This window comes from Amphiura filiformis, chromosome 11 (genome assembly GCF_039555335.1).
Source record: "Amphiura filiformis chromosome 11, Afil_fr2py, whole genome shotgun sequence".
Classification (NCBI taxonomy): domain Eukaryota; kingdom Metazoa; phylum Echinodermata; class Ophiuroidea; order Amphilepidida; family Amphiuridae; genus Amphiura; species Amphiura filiformis.
Genome location: NC_092638.1, coordinates 16,330,191 through 16,351,973, shown reverse-complemented (window position 1 = coordinate 16,351,973; position 21,783 = coordinate 16,330,191). Strand labels below are relative to the sequence as shown.

The 21,783-nt window shown below is 38.5% G+C and overlaps 1 protein-coding gene and 1 long non-coding RNA gene across 2 annotated transcripts in view; both read left to right on the top strand.

The window, feature by feature from the left end:
- Window positions 1–9,002: 9,002 nt before the first annotated feature.
- The window catches only part of LOC140164433 (squalene monooxygenase-like), a 49,110-nt gene continuing 36,329 nt past the window's right edge, over window positions 9,003–21,783 (top strand). The window contains exons 1-2 of the mRNA XM_072187712.1: window positions 9,003–9,117; window positions 13,240–13,391. Coding sequence (XP_072043813.1) covers window positions 13,281–13,391 — 111 coding nt within the window. The 5' untranslated portion in view covers window positions 9,003–9,117; window positions 13,240–13,280. The remainder of the gene's footprint in view (window positions 9,118–13,239; window positions 13,392–21,783) is intronic.
- On the top strand, window positions 15,412–21,185 carry LOC140164431 (uncharacterized). Its single transcript, XR_011860526.1, has 4 exons — window positions 15,412–15,697; window positions 17,081–17,209; window positions 18,408–18,469; window positions 20,900–21,185. It is a non-coding gene; the product is annotated as an uncharacterized lncRNA (long non-coding RNA).

The window sequence follows — 21,783 nt, the reverse complement described above, 5'->3', positions numbered from 1 at the left end:
ATGTAGCGTGTATGCCCCAAAAAAATACGATCGTGCCAAAGATTAGAAAGTTTGAAAGTTCTTTAAAGTAGACTACCCTGATATTGCTGCTGTGACGGGATTCGAAATATTAAATATTATTATTTAGTATCCTTTAATTTTATTTTCCAAATCACGTAGTGCGCCTTTAAATTCATTTCTGCATTACGTCATTATCAATCAATCAATTAACTGGTAATGAGAGCCGCGCTGATTGGCGCTTCTTTTCCACTCCAGGATGGAAAATTTCCATTCTGGCGTGGTACATTTTAGGTAATTATATCTCTCTTGTTCTTCCGTTATTATTTTGTTATTTTTATTATTATAAGCTATTATAAATGGTTCTAGGAATTAAATCATTCCAAATTAACTTATTAGATTATTATGTATAGAACACGTAGAGGTGATTTGGGAGTCATGAAATAAATTTTAGGATGTGTTTTAAGCGATTTTTGTGCGAGCAATTCGAGTGATGCTTTGTTGTTTTATTTTCCATGTGCGTGTATACGGTGCATAGCGCATCCCTGCACATTTCTTGTTGTTTTTGACTACAAATTCACCCCCAAAATCATGCTTTATCGTGTTCGTATTTCAAAATCATAGTTTCTAAACAATATGGTATTCCTTGCTGCTCATGTTGATACGTAACAGGAGTTTCTAGGTAAAGCGGAAAGAGAGAAATGACTGATTTAGTTCGTCTATCTTAGATTATTTTTGTAATGAAATTTATATGGTTTCCATTATTGCTGACATGGCTTGGCGTACGTGCAGGATTGTGCATAGCCTTATCAATGAGGTCAAAGGTACACGTACCGCACAGCGCATTGCTAAGTGGCACATACACATGTACATGCGCTAATTGCATCAATTATTCCGGTTTTTCCCGAATAATATTTCGGATTTTGGATTAATTAATTATTTGAGATGGCGAGTTGCGTATAATATTATATAGGGATTATTATATTTTCACGTTGTATTATTTTCGTTTGGAAAATAATACTCTCACTCTCTTTCTCACTTTTCACATTTTTTTTATGTGTTTACAATATTGTCTGACTTTTGACATTGTTACGAGTCGTACTGACTCAAGGCCAAAATCACCTTTTACCCGAACTCACACGAATGCACAACACAAATACACTGTTTGATTTTAAGCTAACAAAATCTAAGTCTTTAATTGAAAACAAAGTATGCTTGGTACATATAACACAATTACAATAAAATCACACAATCAGTTTTATTCTATCGGTACTTAACCAGCGGTCTTCTTGTTGGTGATTCTAGAGTTCTTGCATTGTTCTGGACGACTGATGTAATATATCCTTATTCACTTGTCCTGCGAAAATCAGCGAAGTCCATTGTACACTTGCATTTATAAATCCTTGCGTATAAAATCCTCATACGAAAATGATGATGCTTTCTCCAATCTCCTTTGCGCTGCCTTCTCCACAAATATATCTCCTTGCGCTGCTTTCTCTCACAAATATATCTCCTTGCGCTGCTTTCTCCAAAAATGGCGTTTCTTTCACCATTCTCTCTTTCTTCAGGGAACATGTTTCTTGAACTCAGCTCCGCTGTTTTTGACAGATGCGTGGCCTTCACAAACCCAGCAAACTCCAGCAATTCGACAGAAGAACTTTAATCCTTTGATGAGGAAGAGCACATTTGTTTGCTCGCTATCTCCTTCGTTGCTGTATTAAAATAGCTCAATTAATGGCTACACAAACTGGTTAAAATGTACTTCTTTTTTGAAGCACGAAGACCATCACACACATGTGGAGTGTACAATCTCCCATGACATTCTGTAAAGTCCCAACTTAAGCATCCAGCTTTTTATACCAGTACTCATGCAAAAACCCATCATCTATTAATAAACCATTACTTCAATCACATTTTCACAACATTGCTGCAATCTTGGGATTTCCCAAGATTAATTATACACATTCACCTTTCACATTACATCACTTCCTGGGGTTTTCCTGATGGTGCAATAATGAACTGAGGATTTCCAAGTTCCAAACATAGATCTGACTTTGTTTACAATAATTTTGGGGGAATTCCAAAATGACTTTCCACACCATTATCTTGCACGTACAAGGGGGTTTCCCATCTCATGACATACTTTCAGCTTGTAAACCAAATTAAATAATTAAATTAAATTAAATTACTCAGGGCACATCCCAACATTATTCATGATTATTATTAGTATGCAAACATTGTAGCCTCAGCTAAAAGCATTTGTATAACGGAATTACATTTTGTCAAATCATAGAGGCTTTAACATTTGGATCAGAGTATTTATGTGGAACTCGCGCAAGTCACACCCAGATACTATTTTAAATCAATTAGGTCTTTATTACAAATCATGTCATGTACAGGGCCTATGATCTTATTTAGGCCTATAAATTGTGTGAAGTATATTTAAATATTCATGTATTTTTATTTTTATAATATGTGAATATTGAGTGCCCACGGAAAGTTATTGGTAAGATGTTATGGTATTTTTATCATCATTATTATTTCTCTGATGTGATTTCAACAGACACTGTGTTGTGGTTCCGTGCACGTGTATGTTTGCTTTTCAGTGCATGAAAGAGAGAGGCAATGGATCAAAAGGTAGTAGCACGGATCCATAAGAGAGAGAAGCTCGGGATGTGCAAAACCTGGAGATGGCACGCAGCGCGCAGGGAACGGGAAAAAGAACAAATAGAGGAAAATGAGAGAGCACGAGAGAGGCAGGAGAGAATAAACCAGTTCCAAGGTAGTAGTCGTAGAGAGCAGGAAGAGTGTGAGAGGGTGGAACGAGAAATGGCGAGAAAAACGCGAAGAAACCTGGGGAAAGAATGGGGAAAGAACACTGAGAGTCAGGCACTTCAAATGGAAATTGAGAGGCTGGACCGAGAGAAAGAACTCCGAGTGGCAAAATTACGAGCATTGCAAGACAGAGAGCGTGAGCAAAAGTACGGGCCTGTGAATATGGCATGGCCATCCAGAGAAGGAGTGGAAGTAGGCTGTCAGACCGATGATTCCAATTCAGGAGAAGAAGTGAGACAGCAGTCTAAGAAACAAAGTCGGCAGAGTAGAAGAAAGTGACTGCGCCGAGGGCACAAAGATAGTGACACTGCAGAGCAAAGCCAGCCACCCCCTTAAGGCGTGATAAGAGGCTGAAGGGGAAAAGCCAATTTGAGGCCAAGTTTGGATCCCTTTCGGGAAAGACAAAAGAAAAGGACACTCTGCATGGCCAGGAGACTAAGTCAGATCAAGTTGGAGATAAACAGTCCAAGAAGAAGAAGAATAAATTAAGGACATGTTCGAAGAAGTCACAATTAGCTAGCGAGACTGAAACTAGCAGTGAAAGTGAATCAGAGTCCGACTTTAGGCCTAAATCATCTTCCAAGAGAGCATCGGTGTCCAGGAAGAAGAAAGAAATAAAAGCAAAGAGTGAAGCTGAGAGTAGCAGTAGCAGTGGGAGTGACTCTGAAACAGTGTCCGAAAGTGAGGACCAGCCTAAGAAAGTCAGAAAAGGGGCCAAAAGGAGCACTGCAGCGGCAAAGCTACTGAGAGAGTCCAAGGAGTCCAGTGAGGATGAGACTGAATCACACTCAGGAGTGAAGTCAGGTAAAAAGAAGTCTTCAAAGGGGAAGAAGTCACGGGGAAGGAAGAAGAATAAATCTGCACTGACATCCACGGATGAGTCCACGAGTGCAGACGACACAGTTAAGAAACGAGGAAGTATGAAGCCCCAAAGTTCAATGGGAAAGGCTCATTTAAGGACTTTGCCGCCCAGTTTGATGCGTGTAGAGATTACAATGGCTGGTCAGATAGGGAAGCAGCATTCCAGATGTTTTCTTGTTGCCAAGATGAGGCACTGGCCACGCTGAACGTGAATGACATTAATCCACGCGAGGCTCGTTATGCCAAAGTGGTGAAGGTGCTTAACGAGAGTTCGGCCCACGTGAGTGTCCTGAGAATTACTTCCTGTCTCTTTCTCGGCGTGAGCAGAAACAAGGAGAGAGCCTCCGTGAACTGGGGAAGCAGATAAAAGACTTGTGGATTTGGCGCACCCAAAGTTCGAGAAAGCGGAGAAAGATTATATAGCCAGAGGACATTTCAAGAGGGCGATAGCGGATACCGAGTTGCGCAAGGAACTCTTCCGGTCGACCCCTAAAATTCTGGTGGATGCTATAGGGCTTGCTGAGAATGTAGAGTCATTCTGCAAGACAGAACAAACCATGGGTCGTGGGAAGCATTTTGGCTATAGTAGAATAGCGACTGAAGAGAGAGACTACTCACCCAGAGATTCTGAAGTGAGTGAGTTCATTGCACGTGTGAGCGAGATGGAGCGTGACTTGAGGTCAGTTAAGCAAGCCAGGCCCGAAGTTGCTTCTGGTAGGGTAGAGAGAAGTGATAATCTTGGATACCAGAGCCAAGATGAAATGGCGAGGGTCTTGCTGGAGAAGGTGGACGGAATGGAGAAGACTATGAGTGCTGGGGCTCAAGGTCCAGTTAATAAGAGTCCTCGGCCATCTCCTGCAGCAAAGTCACAGCAACCCCCGCCAACTGGTAGAGTGAGTCCGCGTCCTCCAGCTCGTCAAGACTTTCCACGGAGATGCTTCAAATGTGGAGAGCCAGGGCATTATGCAGAGGTCCTGTCCCCAGCAAGCTGGTGGAAGGGTTGACCAGTGGAGTGAGTGTCGCAAATGTGGAGGCCGTGATCATGTTTGGTGGCAATGTGAACGCCCATTGGCATGTTTTGAGTGTCATCAGGAAGGACACATGTATCGGAATCCGGGATCGGAATTGTCCTGCAAGATAGCAGGGAAACGAAATGAGGCCAAACCAATGGTCCTGGGGGAGGCCACCTATGAGGAGGGACCAAGGCTGGCGACCGATGGCGGGCGTACCGAACCAATTTGCGAGACAGGGGATCAACCAGAGTCAGACACCGGGGAGACCGAATTTCTCACGGACATAAGAGAATTCGCCTTGGGAATAGGGGAGAATGAGCTCGGGGAAATAAAGGATCTATGGGTTTCAACTATCATACAGGCTATAGTGCTATTGTTTATAACACATAGTCTGTTGAAATCTATATTGTTTTATTATGTTGTAATTTTAAGATAGTGATGATACATAAAGATACATACCCGGGTATGTCATCTTTTATGTATTGTTGAAAATCTGGTCGGCACCTAGAGCCGGACCTAGAGGGGGCCTTTATGCGCAAATTTTCAATCGCGTTCAAAAACTTAGAAGTATTTTTCAAAATATTAATATGTGCCAATGCATGTCATTTGCATGTATTATACCTATTGGCATGCGCCGCGTGGGGCTATGCTGCCCAATTTTTCGTTTGCCAATAAATAGTTGTGTTTTATATATATTTGTCAAATTGTATGATGATACCTTGCCAATACATGCTTGCCATGTCGTGCGCAAGTGTCGTTGATATTGGCATGGTGCCGCGCGAGACCACTATGCCCAATTTTTCATTTTGTACAAAATAACTTAGATTTTTATAGGCCTTACATGTTATATAATTATATTAACACATTTTTCTTATTTGATTCTGGCGTGGTACATTTTAGATTCTGGCGTGGTACATTTTAGATTCTGGCGTGGTACATTTTAGATTCTGGCGTGGTACATTTTAGATCCCGGAGTGGCGTATTTTCGCCAGCCCATCGGGCTGGTACCTGTTTCTGGGATGGGGTCAGTTTGCTCAAGAGATTAATTTTTATTGGTATTGGAATGACTTTTTGTTAAAACTTTTTGTGGTTGAATTTTTTTTTAAATATTTTAATTCGATGTGTAAGGAAAAGTAAGTATGTTTTGCCGTTTCAACGAATGAAAACGAGTGAGTATTACCAAAGTTATGTTTGAATTAATATGACTTTAAAAGTTTTAGGTATAGGCCTAAAATGTAACAATAATAGTTAATATACAGCATCATATGGTCAGCAGAAGAAAAGTATGTCATTTCAGTGTCTTTGACCCGGGGTCCTTGACCACTGAACAGCGTGATATCATGTTGATAACAGATCTAAGAATCAAAATCTTCATCATATGGACCATATTGATGTCAAAGTAATTATCTATCCTATCCTGTGTCGTTTTATGGATAAAAATGACTCAAAATGCTATTGATGAAATAGTTGCTATCATGAACATCAGTTTTGCCTTTTCAACGGAAAAATCCGATGCAAAATAAAGTTTTTAGGGCCTAGCTATAATATGGGCATAATTTATGCATGTAGGCCTATAGTATTGAACAATGTACCCATTTGACATGCACTTATAGATAAATAAATTGTCTTACTTTATTAATTTAATAACTTCTATGTTATAAATAAAATGACACATAACGTAAGTGAAGCTACTTTCTATCTTTTTTATTTGATTCATAAACTTACAGTCAAAACACACAAGAGTGAAGATTGCAGTGAGTAATCAGTCCTTTATAAATGTTCTTGCCACCATCTATCATATAGTAAACTATACATTGCGAATTAATATCAAATTATTTTAAAATAAAAAATGTACATGTAAGGTGAGTTTATATTATGTTATATGGCGAATTTAAGGAGTATTTCGTGATCCTAGCATCCTCTTTTTATGACATTTTTCAGTAGATATCCACAAAAAAAGCTTATTCTAAAAAATTTCAGTTGATTCCGATTTTGCCTTTACGAGTTATGCATGGTTATGTGTACACAATGTGTTGCAATTTTGTTCTGGTATACCAGAACGAAATTCAAATTTCACGATTACTTTGCTAACGAATTAATCTGCAAGAAATATTTTGTACATAAACATTATGTAGCCAGAGGTTTCCAGTGATATAAAAATCTCAACTTTTTTGAGAAAAGTTAGGGATGATGCTGTGGATCACGAAATGCCCTTTTAACTAAAACCTGCAGTCAGTGCAGTGTAGTATTTGTGACGTGGTATATCGAAAGCAGACACTTTTGGGCAGGATCGTAAATGGAGAAATAGCCAAAAATCTACCCGGGGTGATTTTTTCACGATTTGGGTTTATGATGTTATTAATGTTTAAAATATTGTCTGATCGTTTCAGACCGGAATATAACTGGCATGTTGTATTTTTGTGACATTTTTCAAGGTAATTCCTACTCTCAACATTGTCAATAATATTTTTAAAGGCAGCTTATCTATTATTAATATTAAAGGCCCATTCAGTGATTTGCTCATCCGGACGATTGTAAAAATCATCAAAATTTTGGTACCGTACCTTTATTATTACATAGATGTGCTAAGTCTGCGAATGGTTCAGCCAAAAGCCGTGTAGGCCTATTTAAGACAAAATAAGACATTTTACACGAATCTGTATTTTTAGATACTGACAGTATCTAAAATTAGCTACAAGTATTTGAATGGCGGGGCTTGAACTTCGTCAGTACTGCTGTTTTCTTCATTTTTTGCCAAATTTGGCATTTCAAAAATACCAAATGACAATTTGAATGACTTAGGCCTATCCTTCTCTTTTAAGCAATTTATAAACAATTTTAATTTTTTTACTCTTGCAATGGGATCACTGAATGGGTCTTTAAGAAATGTGGCGTATCATGTCAAAAACAGACATCTTTTGGACAGCTTATAAATTTGGAGGCTTTCACATAAAGAGCTATTTTGCTCCACAACGCCGTTTTCCCCAATAAAATCGGACATTCCTAAGCGAAGAAATTGAGTTCGTAAGTTATGGTATTAAAAATGATGGAAATTGAAATATCGTGGGTAAAAAGCTGAAAAGACAAATAAAACCAGAACAGAACAATTTAGAGAACAATAATGAATTAATAATAATGAACAATAATGAATTAAAGAGTTGACAGGAGATTAGGAGTTAATGTTTTCTGCAGTTTCAGTGTACATCTTCTCACCGTTGATGGTTTGGTGGACTGTCATGTAACATGGATGTAGTAAGCCGTGATCCTAAAAATGCCTTTCACATTGACCAAAACTAATTACAAGACCTCTTCTACATTGAGGCTGGCTTTCCCTTTAAAGGGAATTTTTATAGTATGTTAATTTGGCCCGGGTTTACAAATCAGACTGTTGCCGGTGCCGTTGTGTAGCGTGTTATTGGTGGTACGGCAACTTGTGTGACGCGTGAGACAGCCTGCTGACCAGATCAAAAGCTAGTGTTGATTAATATGTGAGATGCTATTACTTTGTGGAGATAAAGTATATTTTGGAAGCCCGTAGTATGTTATACAGATAAGACAAGCGCCACGAATAAATCAGTAATACATTGTTGAAGTAAAACAGTGGCGTAACTAGACATTTTCATTTGGGTGGGCAAGCGGGGCAAACATAATAAATGAGGGGGCAGGAATCCAGCACCTTTTGGCGACAAAAGAAGTGTATGGTACAAATGCGCGCGTAGCGCGCGAAAATTTTTGGCATATTAAAGCTAAACTGGTGACATATGGTAAAAAAGTGGAATAAATGCGCGCGAAGCGCGCAAAAATTTGTGTTTTTTAAGGTTAAAATGACCAGATATGAGGTTAATTAATAACTCTCAGAAGTAGGCCTACTTTAACTTTTTTTTTTGGTTTGGGGGGGCAAACAGGGGGCAAGGGTTCAAAATGGGGGCTCCAGCCCCCCCCCGCTGGTTACGCCACTGAAGTAAAACAAGATATCACTGTAGTTTTCTTTGAGGTCCATCACAGACTCCTCCAGTGCGTAGCCGGATTCTAGCTGCGGCAAACCCACCAATAAAACCACTTGCTACGTACCTAGCCGCTCGGTCCCGTCACACTGCAATGCCTTATCGGAAATACTTCCAGAATTGGAAAATGAAGTACTGCCGAACCGACTGCTGAACTTGAAACGTGGCGAGATCTTTATAGTTCTTTATTCTCAGGGTCGGGTTCAAAAGTTGTATGGTATTCCCGGGGTGGCACTATGTTCCGCTCCAAAGAACTTCTTTGGAGCGGAACATAGTGCATGATATAGGTCTACGTACGTATTCCGTATAGTGTGTACATGACATTGGCAGCCAAACGAGAACAAGGGAACATTAACTGCTACAAGTTTGTCTTGTTTGTATGTGTCGTAATTTCACTCGTAAAACAGGTAAATTTTCATTCATCTTTGATCTCCAAAATGAGCAATTATTATAGTCATTTTTATAGCTTTATATACAAAGGCACATTGATAATAGACTTATTCTCTGAAACATTAAACAGTGTTTTTTTATACAACATGGCAGTCAGATGTATCGGTGTCGTTTAATACACTTTGCATAGATTCGAAAATGAAAGTTCAGAATTTTGGTGCTAAAATGAATTGGGTTAATAAATTCAGGTCAAAACCAGCCCAAAAGCTATTCGCAATTGAAAATATTCATCATAACTGTTCATTATAGATTTTTATCTATAAATTAATGTTAAAACATTTCGAAAACTGACCGTTTTCTTATATCGATGCTATTGTAGCCTTAAATTGATCAAGGCTTCCTCCTTACTTTTTCTCTATGACATGAAAAGGACCCATGTATAATCAGTGGTAGTAGTATCAAAGATCTTGTATGTTGTAGTATTTCACAAACCGCTCACGAAAGTATCCTGCGCCATCTCGATCCACTTCGGGTCTTGTCTAGACTCGAACCCACGAGGCTCGGGATTAAAAGACGAGCGCGCTAGCGTATAGACCAAAAGAGGACATCCCCGTCAGGTAACACCAACGCTTACCTCCGTGACAATACCCCCTCCTCGTAAGGCACGTCCTCGTGCCTTACTTTCTGCCTGGTCGTCCTTGCTACAAGGAATACTCGGCCAGTCATTATATGAATGCCTATAAACCCTTTCGAAACACAAGATCCCACCGCTGCCACCATTTCTGTCACAAACCTCTCACGGAAGTATCCTGCGCCTTCTAAAGCCACTTCCGGTCCTGTCGGGACTCGAACCCACGATCTCGAGATTAAAAGGCGATCGCGCTAGCGTATATACCCTCATATTGCATGTTCCGCTTGCAAAAGCATTTAATAAAAGAATAGTTATCTTAGGTGGTTTGTTACCCTGGTAACATGGCAGAGAACATCAAATCCATAGAGCCGTATTGACCTTGACCTATTTTGTGACATTACTTATGTAACAGGACATCCAAAACAATGCAACTTTTCTCATTTTGATTTATTTTTGCCAAAGGAACAATTTGAAACCAGTTGGATATAAATTGGAGCATATTTCAATTTCAACTGAAGTTCAGCTCAAAAAAAATCCAACTATTAAGCTTAGTAACTATTTTAAACAGTTGCGATTTGGTAGTTCACAGCATCTCGCGAATGGTAGTGAGCTTTGACAAAAACTGCATTGATCATTTCATAGCGAGTGTCAGTGTGTAGAAGAATTCAAATATCACAGATATACTTTTGTGGGTCCCGTGGTTCTTGAGTTATGTTGTAAAGAGGGCTGAAACAACAACACTTTTGTAAAACGTACATAGCTCATTAACAACAATAAATCAAGCAAGATTTCAAAGCATATGATTTGTAAAATGAATTTTTGCAAAATATCAAAGTGTTATTTTTCAATAACATAATTATTGATTTAGACAATGAAAATCGATTTTTATTTGGTTGCTTCGACCAACAATACCTCGCGTACCCTAAAAGTTATACCTTGATTTTTCGATGTGTGACACACATCTTCATCAGAAGAAGTCCTAGGATGTTGTGATGGACTTGCCCTTTTGTTGATTATTGGCGACTTTCTGTCGAATATTAAGTCCGCTTTTTTGACATTGCGAATACCGTAAGCGCAATTGGACTTTCGGTATATGGCTAAAGATAAGGACAAGCGCAAGGACAAGCGTAAGACCATTCCTGACCCTCTTACTACTGCCAATCAAGTAGAGGGCAAGAAATCGTCAACTGATTGCCGGATTATCACGGAAATTAGTGACCAAAGCGGTCGCGGAAAACCAGGACGGACCAGACTGTTTAAAACAAATTCTGATTATTATGTGCCGGAGATGATTCCTCACTATATTGTGTTCACAAATAATGTTCAATAGGCCTAAGTTATAAATAACATAAACCCCGCGGGGAGGGGGCACTTAACATAAATGACCATACGGGATGTTCCCCGGTTTTTGGATTTCGCAGCTCCGAAAGACCCCATAAATTTGACCAAAATATACAGCTCCGAAAGCATAGTATGGAAAGGTTCCTATACAAAAATGATTCTCTTATAAACCATCATGCGCATAGTTTACACCTCGATACACCTGAGCACACATTTTCGTCCAAGAGCTCTTAAGCAAGCAGTGAATTGTCTCCGCACAGTCTTTGATTACACTACACGGTTAAGTGCATAGCAATGTAAGAGCTATTGAACTTCTAGCTGAAAAATGGGCCTCTTTGATTGGTTTTTGTCGAAACCTCAAGCCTTTCCTTCATCCAATTAGAATTTCGTTTATATCAAACGAAAGCTATCACTAAAAACACTTTTCGTCACTAGGTCAACCGATAATGCATGCAATTCAATGTTATAGCAAGACGAATGTGGAAAATCTGTTGAAAACTACCTATCCAAGCACATTTTTGACCAAAATGTAGGTTTTAAAAGTCAAAACCTCAAGTGTTCCTTACAATATTTTTCAAATTTTATGTCATTAAATGAAAAAAGCACACTTATATTGTCCATATACCATGTATACTAGCGTCACTAGAATAAATAATGGCCAATTCTCTTTAAATTACAAATCTTGTGCAAAAAGTTATTATTTTCAAGTTCGCCTGTTTTGTCATACGGTTGTAAATTCAATGAACTATGACTTTGCTAAAGAGCGCTTACAAATTGATATCATATGACCCTTGATTTGTATAATTTCAACTCACAGACTCCTAAATTACTCATTCCTCACATTTTGTCAGGCAATATTCATCCAGAAAGCCAGGAAAGACCCTTGATTTTTACTGTTCACAGCTCCAAAAGACCCCCTTATGCCGTCAGCTCAAACCTTAAATTTCCGTGGTACATGTGTAAGATACTCACCAATGATTTATTATGTGCCTTCCTCCGAACAATAATCATCTCTATCTATCAATATCAATGAAGTCGGTTGTCTTCTGTTCAGGTTCAATAGAAAGAGAAGCTTAAAACTAGTCAACAACACTAACGTTAACGTTTTGTCCGAATAATTTCAGAGTGACCATACTCCGTCATCAGCGGTGTGATACCGATGAATGACTGATGTGTGACCTTTACGTCTTGTTGACAATGTACTTTTTTGACCTTTTGGAAGGTGTTTCTAGACGCAAAGTGTCATAGATTTTGGAAAGTTATCGGCCCCCGTCCCTATTAAGGATGGGGCTAGTCTCGATGAAAATCGCTTATCTCACTTTTCTTGGTCACTGCCTCGGAAGACAAAGATCACGAACTCAATCACGTCAAACCGGCGCTGAAACGCTGTGGCTATGCAGATTGGAGTTTCGAACGAGCTCAAGTTAAGATATCTAAGAGCAATCAATCTCATAGTGTCGCGGACTCCTCTTCAAAAAGCTTCAAAAAAGAAAACATTTGTAGTAGTCCCCTACGTTCAGAACTTGTCAGAAAAAAATCAAAACATTGTTCGGCAATTACAACATCTCCACAGTCTTTAAAAAAAAAAATCAAACTCTCTGTCAAGTACTTGTCGCGCTCAAGGATAAACCACGGAATTATGAAAAATCAGGAGTGGTGTACCGCATTCCCTGTGGAGATTGAGACAGAGTTTACGTGAGAGAAACGATGCGAGGTTTAGGAGAACGTCTAAAAGAACAGTAACACACTGCCGACACCGATACATCAGCAATAACAGAGCACCATAAGCGCACAAGACATGATCACGGATGAGGATGCTAACACTGACAACTGACAAAGTGCTCTGCAGAGAAGAAAAACTATTGCCGAGAAAAGTGAGAGAGCGATTCTCATCAAGAAAGAGACCAGCCCCCCCGGGCCAGCCCCACTCTTAATAGGGACGGGGCCGAGAACTTTTAAAATCTATGACACTTAGCTTTGCTTCTAGCAACACCTTCCAAAAGGTCAAAAAGGACATTGTCAACAAGTAGTAAAGGTCATCATACATCAATCATTCACCAGTATCACACCGCTGATGACGGAGTATGGTCACTCTGAAAGTATTGGGACATTGGGACATTTAACATGTTTAATGTCTACTACCAACACGTATAAATCTCTACTCTAGGTTCAATTGATGTTTTGATATCATAAGAAGTGTAACCAATTATGGAGGGATTCCTGATTGGCATTGGAATAGTTGCAGCTACCATTGCTATCATAGCAATTTATCGTTTCGCCTCGGCTCGCCCGGCTCAAGTTCAACACACCGAAACTAAGGTACCCACATTATAATAAATATCTACCAAAAAGTAATTAACCCCTTTAGATAATGGCCATTATTCCTAAACGGTTGATTTTATATATGCCAAATTTGGGAAGCAGAATTTATTTCTGGTCTCAATATATTCATGTCGCAGCGCAGCGTACATTTTAATGAAAGTAACCCAAGATTTGAAAGTTGCAGCAAAGTCCTATTGCCTTGTTTTAGTATCCATGGAAGAAAATGTTAGCATGAATGATAGCAGGCGGATGATAGCAGGATATAAAAAGAACATAAAACGAACATTTACGAACAACAACGGATTTACTAAAATACCATCCGTTTCTTGTACGTAGGGCCGATCCGGCGATGTGTGACAGAGGCATAATATCCACTGGGTACCACTCGCGGAAACCCGAGTTTTACAAAAACATCATTTGCTATAAATGGCTCATAATAAGCATTATCTGAATTTCATTGCACAATCTATATTGCTAGATAAGGAATGATTAATATATCAGGGTTGCATAAACAGGGACAAAGGTTTGACAGATTTGTTCAGGTCAATTAATATTTGCTGAACAATCTTCCAAAATGCACAAGCCAGGCTAGCTTAGCCTATGAAATCATGGTGGCCCGAATAGTTTCAAGTGGAAATTATAAATGGGTTGAGTCTTTGAGAGATAAGAAACTTAAAATTCTTATCTATAAATCAACTTTGGGTGAGAGATAACGAGTGAGAGTTGAAAGGCATTATGGTGTGCATTTTGGAACATCTGTGGAGAGGTTTCCTATTATCCATCTCTGCGAAAGCGAAATTATTCCATATTACCTGCGTGCCCATAAAAATGATTCTCCTATGGTGCTGAGTGTTGGCGAATGCTAATCTCTCCGTTTAATAGTTTTGACTAGAGCGAACTGGATTCAAGATCAGATCGGAGGTGGACTTCTTTAGAAGAAAGTCTACTAACGCTATAAAATAGCAATGGAGCCAGAACATCACACTGCAGAACTCGCGTGGACACATCAAGAGGATCGGAGATGTTGCCATCTACCATAAGTTCTACCCCAGCAAACACAAAACGTTTTCGACATCATTCGCAAAAGGTTATAAAAGGTTGTCAGAAAACATTTAAATGTCGGGTTATATAAAGGGTACATTAATGGTATAAAACGTTTTCATAACATTAAATAACGTTTGTTGGTAATTTACTGCACAGCAAACAGAAAACATTTAAATGTCGGGTTATATAAAGGGTATAAAAACGTTTTAATAACATTCCAAAACATTTTTGAAAAATTTGTACAAATCATTCTAAACAGTATGTTATTTTGGGGTTGAAAAAATATTTTGCAAAAAATGTTTGCCCAAAATATTTACAATAACGTTTTTAAAATGTTTTCACGACCTTTATATAACGCGACATTTAAATGTTATTAAAACGTTTTGTAAAAAACATTTTAAGAACATTTCTGTGTTTGCTGGGTGCAAATATTTTAACATAACATAACATAGGTGTTGACAAAATATTTGGCCAAAAATGTTTGCAAAAATAGTTTACAATGACATTTCAAAAACATTTTAAAAATATTGTTGTAGTGTGTTTTCATACAAAACGTTTTCATAACCTTTATATAACCCGACATTTTAATGTTATTAAAACGTTTTTACCTCAACCAAAACCCAAAATATAACAAATTTAAAACATTTTAAAAACGTTTTTGTGTTTGCTGGGACCGTACTTTTTGAGTTGTTGCGTGTGATATGGCATTGACTACAGAACATCACACTGCAGAACTCACATGGACATATCAAAAGGCAAAATGATCGGAGACGGGGATCGGATATGTTGCCATCTGTTTTGGTGTATATGTACCGTACTTTTTGAGTTGTTGTATAGTGCGCTCAAAAGTGATGGCGTTGAATACAGAACATCACCTCCTGTCAGGGGGGGGTGGGACATACTTCTCTGGCAATTCCAGGGCAATCCCGACGGCAACACCACGGGAACACGATTTGTTTTATGCGCATGTCTAGCGCATGCGCATTTTGAACAATTAGCGATGTCAGCCGTTAAAAACAGCCTGTGATCTTCAATCAGCTGATCGTAAATAAACAATCCCGGAGTTGACCAGCTTCAACACACGGTTACAATCGAATCGTGACAATGGGAATTAAATCTTTACTCCCAAAATTCAAGAATATAGAAAATAAAGTTTCTGCCAGGGTTTCTGCCGCGGATTTGGGTGGTGAAGTACAGGCATTGACGCATCAATTTATGGATCTATACACTGCTGCACAACCTGGAATTGATCCACGAAAGTAAGTTAAGCTTAAGCTTATTTATTAAATACTATGTAATGTAGATGGTATACCATCTACATGTAGTGAAATTTGTTATGATCATTTTAAATCGGGTGTGGTGCTGAATCCAGTTACAATTTTGTAGATCTTGTGGTTCTGTATTAAATTATGATGTGAAAAGAGTTGAAACGCAAAATCTTCATAATTGACATATTTCTCAAGAACCACAATTATTTACAATACTATTCATATATTAAGAAATTATTTTAAGTGTGTGACTTGTATTCGGTGATGAAGGAAAGGATTAAGGGCTTATTTTTCATTAATCTCCTATTCTAAACCATGAAAATTGTCTTTTTATAGCTGTGTGACCAAAAAAGCATCCTGTAGGTATGCTAGGTGAATTCAAATTTGCCATCAAATTGCATCGTTTTATATATCAAATTAAAGCCCTTGAGTAAACTAAGCCAAAACTGAAAACCTTTTTTTCATAGCACTTTCCGTAGCAAAGTTACATCTTGTCAAAGATTGACTTTCATCAAAAAGATTCAGCTAGCAAAATTCCCAAAACGGCATTTCGGGGTGTTTCTAGATCTTAGTCTCATGGCGATGGCAGCTTTTTTTAATGGAACTGCTATCAAAATCCTCTAAAATTCCATGTGCGACTTGATTATCACCATAAAAAATCATATATATGGGTCAAGTGAAGTATAGAAAACATATTTATGTAGGTTTCCTTCACCCACCTATTCTCGAAAAAAATTCAAATTTCTATGTAAATATGCATTGTGTTGGGGCCCCGGTCGCGGCGAATTCGCTGACTAGTAAATGTGTTAACTAAGGTTTGCCTAGGTTACCTACATCCTGTACCGTTGATTGGTTTTAATGTTACCTGGTCACATTCCTAATGAAGTAAATTTTTAAGAATACATGACAAGATAGACATGACAAGCCGTTCCTATGCCAACCTGTCCTTGCGTCAACCTGCACCACATTTTTTGAAGGCAACTCGTCACTGACCAGTGACCAACCTGTCCCTTGCTTGCTGGAGGGAATAAAGCTAAGGTAGTTGACTATATATATTGTCAAGGGATGGGTAGACTATGTTGTCAAGGGCAGTGGTGTACCGTGTATTGGGGTCACTTGTCAGAGCGGGCAAAATCCTGGTGTGCGGTAGATTTACCCGGTCACAGGGTAGATTTTCTCAGGCAGAGGTGTAAAATATTGGCTGATTTAGCATAATTTTTCAGGTTTTCCTTCGTGGTCAAAGCCATGGGGGGGGGGGGGTGCAGAGGGACCCCTGCCACAGATACGCTACTGGTCAAGGGGTGGGTTGGGATAGGGACAAGTTGTATATCAACCAATTTTTATGTCACTTTTATGCAATTATGGTTCTTACAGGTACGGTATGTCAATGATTTCTGCTAAGCAGTAGATGTGTTGGTTAGGCAAAATGTTACGCCCATAGTTGTTTTTGACGGGGAAGATCGAGCTACAAGCAAAGCAGCACACAAAGGAAGAAAGAAAAGGGTATGTATTAATTCATCATGAATTTACATCTTCATTCTTGGTAATTGAAGTTAAAAAAAATCAATCTCAAAAGATATGTACAATGTATGTGAAACACTAACATTCACATATTTTGGGTATAATCGCGAATTTAAGGTTTGGCCACGAATTTTAAGATTTTTCCAAGATACCCATTTTTAAAGTATTCATTTTCCAAAAAAACCCATAAGTTTTCACAAAATTGAAAGAACCCATGGTGATCTGTAATACAATTCATGCAGAAAAAAGTACCGGTATAGAAAATAGACCATAGCAGAATGGTAAACTGCATATCCGTCAATACATGCTTTTTCCATGGGAAATGAACTTTGCTGCTTGGATGATGTCACGATGAGGTTAGCATTTATTCCGTATTGAAAAGTGTGTACTGACGGATATGCAGTCGACCGCCCTCATCATGCGCATATTTTGGGGGGGCTTTGGGGGCGCCAGCCCCCCGGAGTCAAAGCAGGGGGTGGCCAAATCGAAGGGGCAGCGGAAGAAGAAGGGGCGGCAAAAAGAATTAGTAAAGAAAAAGGGGCGGAAAATTTGAAAAAAATTGTACTATATATCAAAATGTGTTAATTTTAGGGCACTAGCGCCTAGAAATCCTTTTTTTTTTTTTTTGTTCTTCACTTTTTCAAACGACCGTAAAAAAATTGGGGCAACCTTTTCGGGCTGCTGAGGAAGGGGCGGCAAAATTGAATTTTCTTCAGCCCCCCGGGGTAGGGGCGGCCACAGTACGCCACTGCTCATAGGACTTAATTTTAACGAATTCAACTCTGCGCCGCGTAATTTAATTTTAAAAAATGCAAATTTGAACTTTTTGGGAAAAATGCACATTTTGGTAATATTATGGATAAATCACACAAATCAGGAATTTTGTGAAATTGATGCGCAAATTTGCTCTCAAAAATCATAGATTTTTCCGGTGCTTACCAATACAGTGTAGTTCGTAAATACAAATGAGGGCACCAAATCTGTGTGGGTACTTGTACTGTCTGTTTGTATTTGCTTGTTTTTTACGTCCAAGTACTAGATTTTCCTTGGGTAAAGCTCAACCTCACTTTTGTGAAATTAATCAACTAGAGGAGTTTATGCATGCATCTAATGTATTATGTACCTCAATTTTCCTCAAATTTTGATATCTAAATTTGCATTTCTTTCTTCATGTCATCAGGAGAAAAAGACAGGAGAAGGCTAGAGCCCTGCACCACCATGCCACACAAAATGAGTTTGCAAGTAAGTCTATGATGACATGTACATTGACATCACCCAGAAGTGAAAGAGCTATTTTCATGAAATTATGTCAGTGTAATCACTGGTCCTTATGTACATTATGGTTCAGAAATGGTCTCATAAGTATAAGTTTACTTTCTATCCAGATGGCACTAGGTGGGCAGTAGCTAGGCGCATAACCTGCAAGATGGTGAAAATTGAGGAACGTAGCGTGATTAAGGTTCCTGCATTTGAAGGGTTAGGCCTACAATGCTCATAAAATCTATGATGAAATGAAAGCTATCTACGGTGATGATTGCCCATCATATTGCACTGTTGCTTTTTGAAAAAGGAATTTCCAAACTGGCCAAATGTCCCTCACAGATTAGCCAAGAAGTGGACGTCCATCACTTATGGATGGCGCGGCCACAGTGAAGAAACTCAAGAAAGTGGAGGATCTTATCATGAAAAGGTAATGCGCCTACTGCCCATCTAGCGCCACCTGGAAAGAAAGTAAACATACATTTATGAGACCATTTTTGAACCATAATGTACATAAGGACCAGTGATTACACTGACAAAATTTCATCAATATAGCTCTTTCACTTCTGGGTGATGTCACAAACTTTTGGATACCCCCTCGTATATACACATGTATCATAATCATACAGTAAAATCGATTAAGGAACCGTTCACAAACACTTGTTGGGGGCCCTGATGCAAAAAAAATTTCATCGTGAAAATTTTACGGTCCCCCCTTTTCAGATCTCAAAATTTCAGGGCCCCTTTTTCACATGAAAATTATGGGTCAACCCCATATACTCAATTTTCCAGGGAAAATTTGTGGTCAATTTTTTCAGAGCCCCTCACCCCCTAGAAGGGTCAAAACTAAGAGCCCCCTTTTTGCATCAGCCCCTCCCCCCAACAAGTGTTTGTGAACAGTCCCTAATGTAGACAATTCCATGATCATCCACCATGAATGGGCTGCAGTTTCAGCAAAATTCAGGAATTTGCCATGTACATTGTATTTTAGCCACTGATTTTTAGTTTACTACACATAGGGACACAAACTCATTAAGGGATCTAAAATGAGCGTAGTATTGCGTTTCGACAGTATTTTTTGTGGGACATGAGAGCACCTCAGACCTATCGAATTGCATTCTGAATACGAAGCATGTCTTTCTGATATCAAATAATTTTCATTTTTGAAAATCACAATATAATACAAATTTTATGACAAATTATAAAAATTTGATATTTTTCAAATTTTTGATATATAACAGTCCTCGAAGTAAATTATATAAATCTATTGATATATTTTAAAGTGTATGTAGCAGGAGGGAAAAAGCCGACGTCAATTGAAAATTTTGACCTTTCATATTGAAGATATGGATTTTTTCCCAAAAGACCTAATTTTTGTTGGTGTTTTGGGAAAAAAAATCCATATCTTCAATACGAAAGGTCAAAATTTTCAATTGATCGTCGGCTTTTCATCCCACCTACATACACTTTAAGTATAAATCATCAGATTTATAAAGTTTACTTCAAGTACTGCTAAATATCAAAAATATCAATTTTTAATGATTTGCCATAAAATGTGTATTAAATTGCAAATAACAAAAAATCTAAATTATTTGATATCAGAATGACATTCTTCGTATTCAGAATGCAATTCGATATGTCTGCTGTGCTCTAATGTCCCAAAATAAATACTGTCCAAACGTTCATACCCCAGCCCTTAAATAATCCAACCCAAAAAAACCTGCTGTATTGCTAACATTACAACCCTTTTGTAGTGAGCAGCCATGTTACTGCAGGGTTAAGGATGTTGTGAAAAACCTGCATTATATTTAAATACAATTTTAAATCATCATTTTTTGATTTAAAATGCTAAATATGTAATTGGCCCATGCCAAGTAACTGTGATTTGGTAGGCAAATGTACATTGTATTTATTACAGCAAACCCTTGCTCATTCATTTGTGATTAAGCCAGTCTCCGGGAAGAGACTATAGTTTCAGTCACAGTTTTGGTCACCTTACACCTTCAAATGTGCTCAAAATTTACACTGATGTAAAAAAAAAAAAAGATTTCTTTAATTTAACTTCATGTGAGGAAAATAGTTGTGAATTTTTTTTGATAATTTATTTTTCTGTGTGCCCTCTTGTGGCTGTGGTGTACACCTCACACCTTTGTGCGGAGAATGTCAGTGGAAGTTGGAGCTACATGTAAGAAAGCGTGAGTACCGGTACCTCAAACTGCTTTGAAATGAATTTGAAATGTCGTCGCTAACAGTGGCATTTTCATAATCACTTGCACCATTTTGCCAATGTTTGCCACCAGCAGTAATTTGTCTCCCAGAATATCACTGTATCCTACATATCATTTTCAATTTGCAGTAAAAACTTGTTCGATGTGAAACAATATTTTATTCTATTTCTTTTTAAATTTATAGGTTGGTGTGTGTGGTAAGGCAAAAGATTGACCAAGCCCTGGAAACTGATAACTCAGGCAACTGGTAGTCAGGAACCATATTTGAGATCGAAAAGTTGCAATAAACATTCCTCTGCGAGTCTGTGTACTGGTGTACTACAGTGCCATTTGTGGCAACAAGCAATCGACAAGTAACTTTTAGATTTTACATTCCAATTTAGAAATTAAATCTAAGCAGTGGACTGTGACAACAAGTGTTTTAGGATTAATATTATGAAGCTCAGTTACACTATGATTCATATTGGGCTGCCTGCACAGGTACACCATCGCTGAGGTAGTCGGAGGTACATATATCTGGCTGGTACTGTGCAGTACCAGGTGAGTACCAGTTTAGAACCAGTGCAGTACCACTGCTGGTGGATCCTGTGCAGTGGCATAATTGGTACTGTGTAGGTACTTTGTGTGTACCAGTCTGCAGATGGCCAAAATAGGAATCTTGTAGTGATAGATTGGATAGACAGCTGAGAACATCATTCTTGTAAGCTTTTAGGCTTTGGGTTGAGCCTTTTGTTTGAGCATGGCCTTATCAGGGCCCGAGCTTGCGTCTGCCCGGACCGACTGGTTAAATAAACCTGCAGGGGGTCACTCCCATTGTGGCCTGTACACCTCCCGTGATAATCAACTTTTGAAATGCACCCTAAACAAGGATTTAACCCTTGTCTAAAACGATACCCTAAACATATACAGGGATTTTGTTCCTTGCATCAAATTTCATACCCTAAATTTCATTTCCACGTATTAGCAATTGCAATTTTGCTACCCTTTTTTCATGTTTTTAACACCTTAAACACGATACACACGTATCGTGCCTACCCACGAAAAACTACCCTTTTACGCATTTTTATT